The 14,913-nt window shown below is 40.7% G+C and overlaps 1 protein-coding gene across 2 annotated transcripts; it reads right to left on the reverse strand.

Annotated features, from left to right (window-relative positions):
- Positions 1-594: 594 nt before the first annotated feature.
- On the reverse strand, positions 595-14,583 carry cp (ceruloplasmin). Of its 2 annotated transcripts, XM_082511587.1 has the most exons (24): positions 14,292-14,583; positions 12,403-12,647; positions 12,096-12,308; positions 11,663-11,836; positions 11,430-11,521; positions 10,151-10,313; positions 9,921-10,059; positions 9,692-9,831; positions 8,536-8,676; positions 8,405-8,449; positions 8,089-8,303; positions 7,391-7,541; positions 7,027-7,239; positions 5,342-5,546; positions 4,659-4,798; positions 4,334-4,462; positions 3,994-4,100; positions 3,854-3,909; positions 3,684-3,755; positions 2,087-2,178; positions 1,840-1,979; positions 1,700-1,756; positions 884-989; positions 595-796 (listed from the first exon to the last, which is right to left on the reverse strand). In XM_082511587.1, the coding sequence occupies exons 1-24, from the start codon at positions 14,450-14,452 to the stop codon at positions 771-773; spliced, it is 3,222 nt and encodes a 1,073-aa protein (XP_082367713.1). In that variant the 5' UTR covers positions 14,453-14,583; the 3' UTR covers positions 595-770. The 2 variants fall into 2 exon arrangements, with proteins under 2 accessions (XP_082367713.1, XP_082367714.1); XM_082511588.1 differs by lacking the exons at positions 595-796; positions 884-989 and adding an exon at positions 1,470-1,613.
- Between the last annotated feature and the right edge of the window lie 330 nt (positions 14,584-14,913).

Raw genomic sequence — 14,913 nt, forward strand, 5'->3', positions numbered from 1 at the left:
GAGTTTTTCCTTTCCAGTCACCTTTCTCACTCACTATGTGTTAATAGACCTCTCTGCATTGAATCATATCTGTTATTAACCTCTGTCTCTCTTCCACAGCATGTCTTTATCCTGTCTTCCTTCTCTCACCCCAACCAGTCACAGCAGATGGCTCCGCCCCTCCCTGAGCCTGGTTCTGCCGGAGGTTTCTTCCTGTTAAAAGGGAGTTTTTCCTTCCCACTGTCGCCAAAGTGCTTGCTCATAGGGGGTCATATGATTGTTGGGTTTTTCTCTGTATCTATGAAGCGCCTTGAGGCGACTTTTGTTGTGATTTGGCGCTATATAAATAAAATTGAATTGAATCGAATCGAATTGATAATCTCATCAAATCAGATATTTTTTTTGTCAAACACAATTACCAAATCATATACTTAAAAAGGAAAGACTACACACACACACACACACACACACATAAACAGACAATCTTGACAACTGTGACTGATGGCTCCATAAATGTGAACTGTAAGGCCACAGTGTCCCCTGGTACTGATACTGAGACCCAAACACAGTAACTTTGATTTTAAATTTATTTTTTAATTATTTTTTCACTACAGTCTGGCAGTCTTTAGAAAAGTTACTGAGCAAAAATGATTATAAAAAAGACATTTTATTATACAATAACTGTTGGTAATGCTTGATTCCATGTTAAGTTTCTGCTATGCATCATTAACGGAGGCATTTAGTAAACTGAGGCACTGACATCGTCCTTTTACTCGTCTCTCACTTTTCCTTCAGCCAAAAATTCCACTCTTCTTTGCTGTCAAAGACAAACAAACAAGTTATCACCAACACAGCATCCTCGTTTTTATTTGCCTGAATTTTTCTGCTCAGACTGGTTCCTTACGTTTTTCAGTAACAGTGTACATGGCTTCCATGCCAGCTTTAATGTGGTCTGTGACGTGACAGTGGAGCAGCCAGGTACCAGGATACTGAGGACGCATCTTTACTGTCTGAAAAGAAAGTAGATAGAAAATCACATGACTCAATAGCAGAACAATTAGAGTTCAATTTCCTAATTCTGTTGGATAAATTGCTTAGAATTTGTGTTTTAAGGTGGTTGTCATGGTTCTGGGTGCTTTTGACCCAGCTTTTTGTGTCTCTTGTGTTTTTATGACTTGTTGTGTGATGGTTTATTATTCTTAGAATAACCTCAGGATTACCACCATGTTTACCGTTGTACATTTAGGCTCCCCTCATGTCTTTGCCCCCATTCTGTGTTTGTGCTTATGTGTGTTGTGTCTTGTTTCTCCTCCTTGTGGTTTATCCATGTTTCCCCGGTCCAACATGTCTCTCGTCTGCCTATTCTTCACTCCTGTGTCATGTTCCCCAGTTTCCTGTTTTATTGTGTAGGTCTTGTGTTTCCATGTTGCCTTGTCTAATTAGGTTCAGCTGTGTCTCCATCCTGTGTGCCATTTCCTTGTTACCTTATGTGTATATTTAGTGCATTTCAGCCGTGTCTCTCTAACTTTCACTCATCTCCGCCCACTCCTCCCTGCTTGCACTCTCTTCATAACCTCTCTTCTCTCTTCCTTTGGATGGTTGACCACATGCAATTAAAGTCATCCACCTTCATGCTAGTGTTAAAGTGAAACACACCAGACCTTAACGTCAAAGAGGAAAGACTCAGCTCTTAAAAGAAGCCATTCCTTTGAAATCTCACCTGAAAGGTGGCTGGAAACAGCTCATACACATCAGCACGGTGAGCACCTCCACCCAGCTGCAGAGAAAAGAGCATTTGTGAACTGCGTTTATATACTGTGTGATTGTGTGAGAGGGTATTTTTGAATCATTTCTATATACCTTATATTCCACACTATGGCCATGCCAGTGTGCTGTGTGTATGTCCACTTCATTGCCCATTCCCATTAGGTACCAGTACACCTTATCGCCCACCTCCATGTTCAGACCATTCAGGTTAGCATACACATATCCATTGATGGCTGCACACAAACATGCACACATTGTAAAGAAAAAATATATATTTTTATGTGTAGATGAAAAAACAAAAACGTTCAAAAATCCTTTTGTACGTGTCTGCTTGTCTCACCGTGCATTTTGTTGCTCTCTATAAAGTCTTCATCATCCTTTAAGTTTGGGCGAGGGTTCGTGATCTGCGCTCTGATGTTTTCATCCAGATACCTGTAGTTTAAGCAGCAGTCATAAATATACAGCCCTTCCTGTTTCAGGCGGCGCTGCAGGAAAATTCAGCTAAACATCATATCCTGCTGTCCTGGTCCTCAGAGTGGATCTCTGCTTCTGTTTTAGAATTCTGTTTGCGTATTTAGTGTTGGATCGATGTTTTTATTTCCTCTTTTGTGACTGAGGCTCTGTTTTTTCTTTAATAATGGATTGCATTTATATGGGCACCCAAAGCGCTTTACAATGCCACTATTCATTCACTCTCACATTCACACACTGGTGCAGGCAAACCACAGTTGTAGCCACAGCTGCCCTGGGGCAGACTGATAGATGTGAGGCTGCCATATCGCGCCATCGGCCCCTCTGGCCAACACCAGTAGGCGGTAAGGTACAGTGTCTTGCTCAAGGACACAACGACCAGGACAGAGAGAGCTGGGGGTTTGAACCGGCAACCTTCCGGTTACAGATGAGCTTCCCAACCACATAAACTACGGTCGCCCCATTACCTTGTGATTTTCTAGGAATGGGTTTCATTCTTTTTGTTTTTTGGGGTTTGGTTCATGAATTTGCAGTAGTAGTCACTGTCCTCCTGAGGACTGTCCTACAAAGTGAGATTAATGGCTTAGTGAGCTGTGTTGAGTTTAAAGTCAGAGTTTTCTGTTTCATAAAAAAGAAACTAATAATAATTAATAATAATTAACTAATAATTACTTATCATACTGATATACTTCTTATGATTACTTATTAACAAACAAACAGAGGCTCAATCGGTGATAAAATAGTTAACTTGAATTTAAATGTTTATTTTACAGCTCTGTGCAGGGTAAAGTTTTTTTTTTTCTTTAAAGAGCGATGTTTTTTCTGCACAATCAATCTCCATAAATTTGTAATTTATTGTAATGTTATCAGCATTTTATCACCTGATAACATCTCTAGTTATCAGGAGGGGACACTCCTGGGAATCGTTTTGTGTGGGCTCCTTTGAGAAGTCACGTGGCTTGTGAAACGCCCCTTTAAATGCGCAGAGTGCATACAGAGCCTGAAGTGGAAATCACTGCTTAACAGGGTAAGCTGATGACCACCATCATAATACTTGTTATCTCTTACTGGAATTTTAGGTTTTGTCGAGCCAGCTAAGGCAAAAAAAAAAAAAAAAATGGCTGTATTAACCTTTGTTCTGTTGATTCATGTGTCAGTCTTCACGTGTTTCAGTTATGGTGTTCATGTCCCACTCTGCTTTTGTAGTTACCTTGCTTTGTGTTTTACTTTCAAGTGTCTTCTCCTGATTGATGTCACCTGTCTCTCATAACTCAGCTGCACCCATTCCATCTGATTTACCCTCTGTGAGTTTGCAAGCATGTGAATTTAAGGAGGATTATGTAATTTTGAATTGGAATTAAGAAATTGGGTTGGATCCTTTTACTTCAAATTTGTGTCATTTTAGCATGTATTGCCTGCTGAATAGAGGAAGCAGAGGTTTCAAAGGGAATCTATCTGCTACTTACCAACTCTCATTCTCGTCAAAAACCAGGAAAAGCAGTGCAAACTCTTCCACTTCCTTCTTCAGTCCTAAAGTCCTGGAAGACGCAAATATTTTATCATACTTTATTATGTGGTACTGCATAAACAGAATGTGTGCTGTGCTGTACATCAAGCAGAACATGTAGATACTCACCTGCCCCAACTACGGCGGCAGACGACTAATGGACCAATCAGTCCGCTGTAAAGGTCCTGGAGGGGCAGGGGGACAACATGTAAGTCTGTGAGTACTTGTTGTTGCCTGTGCTGTGTTGGATCTTGCCTACATCATCGTACCTTTGCAACATCAACAGTAGAGTAGTACGCTGACACAGAGCACTCCTCTTGCTCTGTTGTTGGTCCAGTGTTCTTGTTGACATACCAGTAGTAGGTGTGAATTTCACCTGAGAAACACATTGTAGTTTTCAATGTTTTGGACACCATTTATACATTAAGAACATGGCATGATCCATTAGAGAAAAGAAGAGTAGAGGGAATACTGTATGCCCTTTCTATGTTCTCAAAAAAACACATTTATTCTGCTGAAGTCATAAAAAAGTTCCACAGTGACTGAAATTGTTTATTGATTGTGTCCCTTTGTTCCATCCGCTTCTATTATTTCTAGGCATTTCTGTACCTGGTTGGGTTTGGTGGACGCTGGGGTTTTCTGTTTTGACTCCGTGTGCATGAATGGAATAAGGTCTGGTTGCCATGTTCTTGAAAACCACCTTAACTTTGTCTCCAACATTAGCGTGAATCATTGGACCTAAAGAGAAGGCAAATGTTTTAAGTACCAACTGGAGCTTAAGACGTTACACGATTAATCATGTGTTATTTACAATATGTAGCACAATCAGTGGCTTTTACTGCACCAACAATATATTCTCGTCAGAGCTTCAAAAACTTTATGGAAAAATATGAATTTGTACAGTATGTGTCAGTGGTCTCTTCAATATACTCACCCATAATGCCGAGATGCTCCATGTCAGCGGTTCTTTCGACCTGTTTGGTAAACTTGTCACTGGTGAACTGTCGGTAGACGACCTTCTTGTAACGAGAGCCTATGAATCCACCCTGCTTGTCCAGAAAGACGGGGGCAGGACTGCAGCGAGAGAGTCACCAACACATTTTGATTTACTAAAACAGCTGCAGTTCCACTATAACAAGTTTTCACTGTTATATAAGAGGCAACCAAAGAAAACTCGATTTGCCAGCATTACTATTTAATTCTTTCTCAGCGCTCCTACCACAATCTACGACAGTTTCATATCCTAAAAATAGTATAGTGCTCTGCTATATACAGAATAAACTTTATAATATAATACTGACATCTGTTTGGTTGGTCACTGTTATTTTTGTGTTCCTATTGTAATGTCCAAAAGCAGTTTATTACCATAAAAGGCATTAAGATACTCAGAGTCTGCATGTTTAGAGTAATGAGCATTCTCATGTAACAATGGGACACTTTTTTCCCTAAACTTTACTAAATTTGTTATTGTTTTCTGTGATGTTTCATAAGCTTCATAAAATAAACACATAATGTATACTGTATAAAGGTAGACGCACAAGAGTTACATATATGTGCTGCTGGTATACTGTATTTGTTTCCACGGCAGCTCTCAGGCTCGTGCCCTACAGCTGATACCTCTCCATGCCGCGGAACATCTCCACCTCCCAGGTGCGGTTTGGAGCGTAGTCCCAGTCTATTTCCATGGCAGCGATGTAGTAGGTTTTTGAATGTAACATCATCTCACTCTGACGATGAAGTATGCTGCACTTCTCTACCGTGTAGTTGGCCCTCATCCCATTACGGTAATGGTTCACTGTAGCAGACACCACCTCAAACTGACCTAAAACACATACACACATGCAGATACGGTAACACACAATGTGACTGTTGGATTTACAAATGTGCTCTTTTGACTAAATTCTCTGGTTTTGTTGTTTTGTCCAAATGTTGTTGTTTCTTAACACTTTTTTTTACCTTCCTAGCTCAGTCTGCAATGCACCAAATCATGACACTTGTCCTTTTTTTGGAATTAGCTCTCAAGTCTTCTCACTCAACACTTCTTGAAGATTTAATGGCCAAGGTCATAGTAAGGGTAATTGTATTTCATGTTTACTGAAATCATTCCCATTTACTGAACTATCCAACAAAACAAATGATGAACAGTCTGTGATGCCTTAAAAATATGTAACATTTCAACAGTACCTTTTAGCTTTTGTGCCCTGAGTCAGTCTACTAAGAACTGCAACCTACTGTCACAAATCAATGTGTGCATGTTTGTGTGCAGCCATCAATGGATATGTGTATGCTAATCTGTCACAAATCAAAGAAATGCACCAGCATAGCTCCCTGACTTAAGCACATTTCCTCAGGGTAATGTCTTTGAGTAAGAAGGCTGTAAATGTAAATTCAGCAATGATTCAGGCTTATGTATCAGAGTGACTCATGCTGATGGATGTTAAGATTCCTAATCATGCTTCGGTAGGAAACCTACTTCTATTCATGGCATGATGCACACATAGTAATATGATATGTTGTAAACTGTTTGCATTTGCTTGGGAAAAGACAGAACCTCAGTAGAACTGGGGGTTAAATTGCATGAAGGTCATTCGACTGATTTTTAGTTTTAGTCTTGTTTTCCACTGAATTATCAGTTCTGTCGCTGCTGTAGTTAGCTAATAAATTAATGTAAGACTGATAGCAACAGCCAACTAGACCAACCCAGTGATGTCACATTCTTTACTCGGACAAAACGGCGCTACACATGCTCTAGAAACTGTAACTTCAAGCACTTATTTATTAAACCCAGCTTCACAGACATGGCACTCATGGGATAAATTGACCTTAATACATTTAGTGTTTCATGTCCACTTCAATGGTTCTTAACACCGCTGTCATGGCAACTTCAATTCAATTCAGTTTTATTTATATTTTATTTATTTATTTCAAAAAGTATCCAGTGGACCTTTGATTAGACCAGTTCTGGCCCACAGGGTGCATCTTTGACATCACCCATCTAGGTAAATCCATGTGTCTGCTAGGTCAGACCAGCAGATAGTCGGACATTTTTAATTAAGTTTAATCTGTTTTGTTGTGATGCCATTCTGTTTAAAATAAAAGAGAGAGTAGTGTCAATCATTTTCAAATGATTAATGTAAGTTTCCTATTGGCAGCTGCTGTAGCTGCCAATAAATCAATTCAACCCATCTTCCTCTATATTTCATTTGAACTTGAACTTTGGGCTTTTACTTTTTTGTATGCATGGGCCACACCTAAAGTGTAACTAAACAGAACAACATAAATAAGGGTTCAAAGCTCCATACCCATGCTGTCCGGCTCCATAGTGACAGTGTGTGAGATGTGAGGGAATACGCTGATGGTGTCCCGTCTGTTCTGCTCATAGATGAAACGGTTGCCCTGGAAGTAGAGACTGATGATGTCTGTCTCTGACCCCAGTCCTGACAGGTGCCATGACACTTTATCGCCCTTACACATGGTCAGCCCTGGGAGATTGTTATACACGAACCCATTGATGGCTAAAAAGAAATTCACAGAAATATTACACACAGAGATTAGGTACGTTATGGTGAATTGCTGAGCCAGTAAAGGGACATTAGTTGATAATAATAGCTGTCCCCAATTTAACTATTACATGGTGACTAAAATGAAACTTCACACTGTACCCACCATGCATTTTGTTGCTCTCGATGAAGCCCTCGTCCTCCTTGTTGACAGTGTTGGGAGCAGTAGTGAAAGTCCTAATGTTGTCATCAAGATACCAGCTCAGGTTCTCATCAAATACAGTGGCCATGAGGTGAAACTCTTTATTATAGTTTTTCTGCATGAAAAGAGAGAGAGGTGAAGAGGTGATGTGTCAGATTTTGCTTCATTAATCCAGTAAGGCCACAAAACATTGTTTTTTTTTCTTTTCTGTGATGTTAGAGTGGGACTGAACACTCAGGTTAGGAAGAGATTTTCCAGGCTGGAGACAGGAGCCGTGGATAGTCGATGACTAAAGCCAAAAGCACATTTTATTGATTTTAAGACGATCCGCCTCTTTGGATGCCACTGTCAGGAATATCAGGATGTCAGGAAGATTCATTCTTTTTGTTATAAGAAACTGCAACATTTTTTCAGTCTAACACAAGGCACGTGTTTCAGGCCAGCAGAACGAGTCCTGTGTCATCAATATTTTCTGTGTAATTTACTGATAATTCTATTTGAGTTTAAAAAACATTTATATGTCCACTGCACAGCCTGGTGTGAATCATTTTATTCCAAATATATCTACCTTTATAATACCAAATTCAGGAGGATGTAACTTGCTCTGTAACCTGAACCACACAATATGTTGACTTGCTGGGTTTTTTTGTCTTTCCTCTCACCTGTACGCCCTTCTTCAGCGATTTAGGTCGACAAATGAGAAGTGGCCCCACCAGTCCAGAGCTGGTGTCTTTAACAGGGTCCACAGCAGAGTAGTACAGATAGGTCAGACAGTCAGCCTCCCCTTCTACGGGTCCAGCACCTACAGGCACCATCCACTCATAGATGTGCACCATCCCAGGTCTGACCAGAGCAGCAGGGGGAGGAGTCACCACCCCTACTCACGCATTTCCACAGAGAAATGGCGAATTCTCATTAGCAATAATAACAGCATCAACAAAATGCTAAATGGTACTCCAACTGCAGACTTCCACTTACTTGGCAGCCTCTTCAGCTCCTGCAGTTTCTTATCTGTATAAGACTCTGAAGAGAGGAAAAGAAGAGGAGTTCAGATGGATGAAACAGATATTAACACTGATAGCATTACTTATGAATGTACATGCATTAACCTTCCAACTCATTGTGATACAGTGTGCCATCCTGTTCCACGCTGTACTGTACTCCATGAGGTTGTATTGTGTAAGGCCGACTGGCTTTGTTCTTGAACACCACCCTGATAGTGTCTTTCTCTTCAGCCTTCAACACAGGACCTGGAAACATTAACGTGCAACGTGCATAAGATGCTGTAAGGGTGCAATATAGTTTTTAATAATAACAGCTCATAAAATTAGAGGGATTATCAACATGGTTTAAGACACTAAACCAAATGAGTTTGTTCAAATATGAGTTAAGGCAGTTTTTGGAAATGTTCCACAACTCTGCTGTGCTTTTGAATTGCAATAACTCTATTTCTGGCAAGCAATTCATTCAAAAAACCTGTAATTAACTGAGGCAGTTGTGGTTTTGTTAGCGTTTGTGCGCTTGTGTCATTCTGTCTGCAAACGCAATAGCTCGAAAGGTATTGTAACGATGGTTAAATGTTATTTTACAGTGACAGGTTGACACTGTTGTTATTTCTTTAAGATACATGTTTGGTTGTGCTGCAGGAAAAAAGGGAGTTAATGTGTGCAGGAAGGGGAGGGGGGGTCCATGTTGTTGTGTGACTGTGCGGGGCAGAAGTGAGGTGTTGTACGAGAGCACTCTCCCCGAAGTTGCCTGTGTTACCGAATAAACGGACAAACTGAGATCAAAACGTCTGGTTCTTGAGAACATATGGGAACGCTACAGTATGAATGAACTCTGAAATTTGATGTAATCTTTGCTTAGAGCGAACTGTCAAACTGATTAAATAAAGCGAGGCCGTAACTTACTGATCAATGACAGCACCGAGCCACGGTAATTACTAATTAAGAAACAACTGGATTGTTTTGTGTTTTTATTTTTAACATTGGCACTTGGCTGCTCTAATTATTGTCTCACTTTATTAAAATCAAAAAATGATTTCATTACTTGTTCCAGAGAAGCTCTGTTGTGTGTGTGTGTGTGTGTGTGTGTGTGCGTGTGCGTGCGTGCGTGCGTGCGTGTGTGTGTGTGTGTGTGTGTGTGTGTGTGTGTGTGGGTGGGTTTCGTTTCTGGGTTTTGGGTTTTGGGTTTGTTTTTTTTGTTGTTGTTGTTTTCAGATTTTAGCAACATCAAACTTTCCAAAACCACGCAAGCTTGAATTACCCAGAATTCCAAGGTGCTGGTCCTCTGGGCTGCGGAGCATCTTTGTCATGAAGGTGTTGTCAGTGTACTCCACATAGCGAACCTTCTTATAGCGGCTTCCAATGCGGTTTCGACCTCGGGTTACAAACGTTTCTGCCGCACTGCTCACACAAAAGCAAAGTTCAAATTAAGAAAGATCTCTGCAGACCAGCAGTCCTCTACATTCCTGTCAGTTTGTACAGTAACTAACCCATCTGTAGGCACTGTAGGAGCATAGTCCCAAACTTCTTCTTCAGCGGCAATGAAGTACTGTCGCTGCTCTCCATAAGGCCGGGGCTTGTGGACATTGGGGAAGCACTTCTTTATCTCAAACAAAGCCTGCATTCCAGCTGGACAAAAGCACAAAAAAACAATGTTGAATACATTATTAATCGGTGTGCAGAAATGTATCCTTCCCTGAATTGTAATTCATAATCTCACCCATCAGATGGTCATTGACACTACATGCCAGCAGCCAGTGTCCTGGGTTGTCAGCTACCATTTCTGCTGTGGTGCTCAAAGCAGGAAAAAGACTGATTGTGTCTGTATGATGGTTCATAGTGGTCAGGATCTGACCATGGAAATGGACTGAATGCATGTCCACCTGTAGATAAATAATATTTCAATAATGTTACACAAGGAGGTGAATGTACTAGAAATCCTTTTTGCAATTCTGAAACTAGCAATAATAATAATGAAAGCAATCTGTACCACAGAAAGTAACACATGCTCACATTTTTATTAAACTTGAACCTTATCTGATTAAAGACTATCAGTAGAAAACTTCTGCAACAGTCTCAGCAAGGCAAACTTAAATCCTTAAAAAAGCTGAACCTTTGAAAGCACAAGCTGTGAGACTGACTGTATTTGCAGGTGTCTCATGGTTTAGTTAGCAACAATTAGGATAATGCCCACAGCCCCTTCTGTCTTTGAAAGACTGTCTCCTGAGAGTTGAAAGTAGGTGGAAGAGAGCCTGGAGAGGTGGAGAGAAGAGGAATGTCAGCAGAAACATGTGTGTTAATGAGAGTGAGGCTGGTGGAAAGGTGAACATGCAAGGAGTAGAGGGAGGGAAGATGGACAAGTTTAATTAAATTCCTGGAGCCAACCATCCAAAACAACAGACAGCACACAAGAAAGGTGAAGAAGCGAGTGTAGACAGGGTGGAGTGTGCTTGGAGATGAGTGCCAGGGTGATTTGTGACAGAAGGATAGCAGCAAGAGTGAAAGGGAAGGTTTCCAAGATAGTAGTGAAACCTGCTGTGATGGATGGTTTGGAGACTGTGGCACTAATGAAAAGACAGGAGGCCAAGCTGGAGGTGTTGAGATTTTTGTGGGGAGTGGCCAGAATGGACCGTATTAGAAATGAGTTCATCAGAAGGACAGCTCAGGTTAAGCTGTTTGGAGGCAAAGTTCAAGAGACGAGATGGAGATATTATGGACATGTGCAGAGGAAGGAAAGGCAGGAGAGAAAGAGGAAGACAACAGAGAAGATTCATGTATAAAGTGAAAGAGGAGGGTCAGTGTGAGCAGGGAACGGGGTGAGATAGAGGCAAATGATCCACTTTGGAACCCCCTAAAAGAACCAACCTGTTCTTCTAAATGTTTGTAAACATTATAAATTGAACTAAATGTTTAGATTAAATGCTCAGTTGAATATTTTGAAAATATTCTCTGTAACAGTAATATTAAGAATAGAGATGTGATAATATAACATAGATTACCTCATTGCCTAATGCAAACAAATGCCACTGGATCTTGTTGCCTTGGCACATGCTCAGTCCACGAAGATTACCATACAGCAAACCATTAATACCTGTAATACATAGCGAGGGTAAAATGGTGCAGGGATGCAAATGCAAGCTTGTAAGTGTGCATGCTGGTGATATGCTAATTGTTAGCATGATATGTTAATTGGGATAAATAAAGTCTTTCTGATTCTGATGCTTCCTCTCACCATGCATCTTGTTGCTCTCAATGAAGTCTTCGTCCTCCTTCAGGTTTCTGGCAGGATTTGTGATGTATGTCCTGATGTTTTCATCCAGGTACCAGCTGAAGTTCTCATCTGACACCATGAACAGCAGAGCATACTGGTAGTCTGCTGAACTATCGCCATGTAAGTCCAGAGTTCCTGCAGAGGAGAGGACATTTAGAAAGACAGGCAGTGCTTTACAATACAAAAGAAAAGGGGGATGAAAAATAGATATAAATATAAAAATAAACACGTTTTTAAAAACTGTCTATTGTGTTCTATTATGAATCTATAATGTAAACATAGTTACATAATGTTAACAAGAGTAAAAGGTAGAATGTTTGGCTCTGAAAGACACTGGACTATAAATAAAATATATTAAAGTTGTACTTAAGTAAATTTAGTGGAGTAAATGTACCTCTCTTACAGACGATGAGGGGCCCTATCAGCCCTGAGTTGATGTCTTTTGGCGGGCTGACGTGGGAATGGTAGAATCTGGTCATGCAGTTGCTGTCATGTGATGTTGGGCTGTGGGATTCTGCGAGGGTCCACTCATAGGTCACTGTTTGACCAGGAGGTACCGAATCATCTCGCTTCAGCTCTGGACCCGTGCCATCTGGGTAGAGTGCTCCTGAGGAGTGAACCCACAAACACAGTCACAGTCACACGCATGTGTTAACCTTTCCACTCCACTCTAGTAGTACGTCCGTTTGTGCATTTCTCACCCTCGTTGCCTTTAGTATAGTTCAGACCATGTGGGTGGGCGCTGTAAGGTCTGGACGCTGTGTTCTTCAGGTGGACAATCAGTGTATCGCCCTCCTCAGCCATCAACAGAGGTCCGAGGTAACCCAGCCATTCTGCTTTTGTCAACTCTGTCCTGTAGGTGGCGTCGCTGTACTGCTTATAAACAGCCTTCTTGTAGGTTGAGCCGATACGCTGCGGACCGCTCTTTAAAAAGACGGAGGCTTCTCTGTTGAGGGGTTCAGGCAGAGATGCATGAGAGTGGTTTTGTGTATGTGTCCTTATGTAAGTTAAAACACGTAAAGCTTCTAGAGAGACTGAGTGTCTCTAACACTCTTTTTTCCGCAAATGACATCATGGGTCAGATTTACTAAAAGGTTAAGGTCCCAATGGCAAAAATGCGCAGGATCTTTCTTCCTGAAATAGCACCGCAAATGAGATAAGAGAGGGGAAGCTGGAAAAGAATCTATATGTTTGATATATGCTTATGCTTTGATATATATGAATAAAATAAAATATATGAGACTGGAGCGCGATTTATCCAAGAGAAAGGCTGCACTTTGGCGAATACTTCCCAAATACACCGAAATCTGTAATAAGATATATGATGTGTAGAAGAACATAAAACACAATTGAGTGCTAATGATGATACTGTTAGTAAGTGCTCAACTGCGTGACTGTGCGCATCGAGTAACGAGACCGTTCTCACTCCCACAGCATAACGTACCAACGCGTCGGGATGACAACGTGTTGAGTAACACCGTTACGCGCGCTGTGTGAGGCTGTGCGTAGAGATGCATATGAAAAGCCTGCTATGTAGGCTATTGCAAGATGTAGACATTAATCTTTGGGGTCCTATGGACTAGAAAAGCGCTATACAAATGCAGGCCATTTACCATTTAATCCAACACACTCATACATTCCCCGACAGACATTTCAATATGTGATATAACAGCGGTGACATAGAGAAGTAAAGAAAGACAGAAAAAAAATACAGAGTGACTGTCGAGGAAAGACATGCAGAGACGTTTTATTGGGTAAAAATGTCAGACTTCAAACTTATCAGCTCACTATAAAAAGTAACTTGGCTAACAGTAAAACAACGTATACACAACTCTTTTGTATACGTGTGAAGTTCAGATCAGCTCGATTCTCATCATTTCGTAACAAGCCCAGTAGGTTTTCATAGAGGAGCACAACTGAGATTCTGGGAATAAGAAAGGGTTACGGGACAGATTAAAAATTTTCACACTGCTCTAACAGCTCCAAGCCTTCCTCTCGCTCCAAATGAATAACACTTAATGAATCAATTTTGCATGATTCGTTTAAATATTAAATAAAGAAAAACTCCTACAAATACACGTGCAAAAGGCCAGCTGCAAAAGCACCGGGCAAAGTTTACGCTCCACCTCTATAATAAATAATAAGTAGTTTTTTATCACCAAAAACTGATTTTATGCTGATAAGTCTGGTCCTGTGACTACAAGATGAAGCACGTGTACCAACACTGTGATGGTACACGTAAAGAACCAATAACCCATGACAGTGATTCAGCATGAGCAACACCAGGATACCAAATTATCCAAGAAGTACATTTATAAATATATAGTTGCCATTTTTTCATCACAGTGTCTTCATATTAACTTATATATTGTCATATGCAGTGCAATGCGTTCAGTAGGCTATAACTGTGTTCTTATATTAGTATCTGCTGACCATATGTGATCATTCCTGTTTGTCAATTGCTGTTGAAGCAAATATTAACATGTCGTGTTGGGGGGGGGGGGGGGGTTAATTGTACCCATTTTGATTCTTTATTTCATATTGATTTATGACTCTGTGATAAAATGGAAAATGTATCGTGCGCACTTACTCATCGTCCTGGATTGAGCGGTTTTGGATGATGTTCATCCCAGTTGGAGCATAGTTCCACGACACCTCTTCTATCTTTAGAAAGTACTCTCGTCTCATCCCGGAAACACATGTTACCACACAAAACAACAGCAAAACAGCCCTTAAATCCAGCCTCAGCATTTTTGTCCAAAATAAAAGCTGACAGTGGTGATAATGATAATGATGACTCTTGGTTTTATTTGAATTATTATTAATACTCTCGCAGAACTTGAAGATAAAGACCCACGGCGCAGAGAATTAAAAGTCTTGGATGTTTGTCAACCAGTGTGTCTCAGCGACGTTTAAAGCTCTGTGTCTTTATACTGCGTCAGATGACTCGCAGGCTGAGGTCAGCCAAGCAGGACCGAGGGGTCACTGACCATCAGACTGCCAGGTGTTCGATCAGCAGGCGAGACTTGCATAAGAACACAAACAGTTTTGTTCTCGTAAATCCAAACACCAAGAGATTAGTCTTAACCTTCATCATTTACTCCCTTGTAGATTTTCACTACAGCTCAAAATAAAGTTTTTAAAAATCAACATCGTTCGTTTAAGAATCCAAAGATTCTTATCTGTGTCAAATCGGAGTTTTTTTCTGTTCA

Source organism: Aulonocara stuartgranti, assembly GCF_965226115.1.
Source record: "Aulonocara stuartgranti genome assembly, chromosome: 17".
Classification (NCBI taxonomy): domain Eukaryota; kingdom Metazoa; phylum Chordata; class Actinopteri; order Cichliformes; family Cichlidae; genus Aulonocara; species Aulonocara stuartgranti.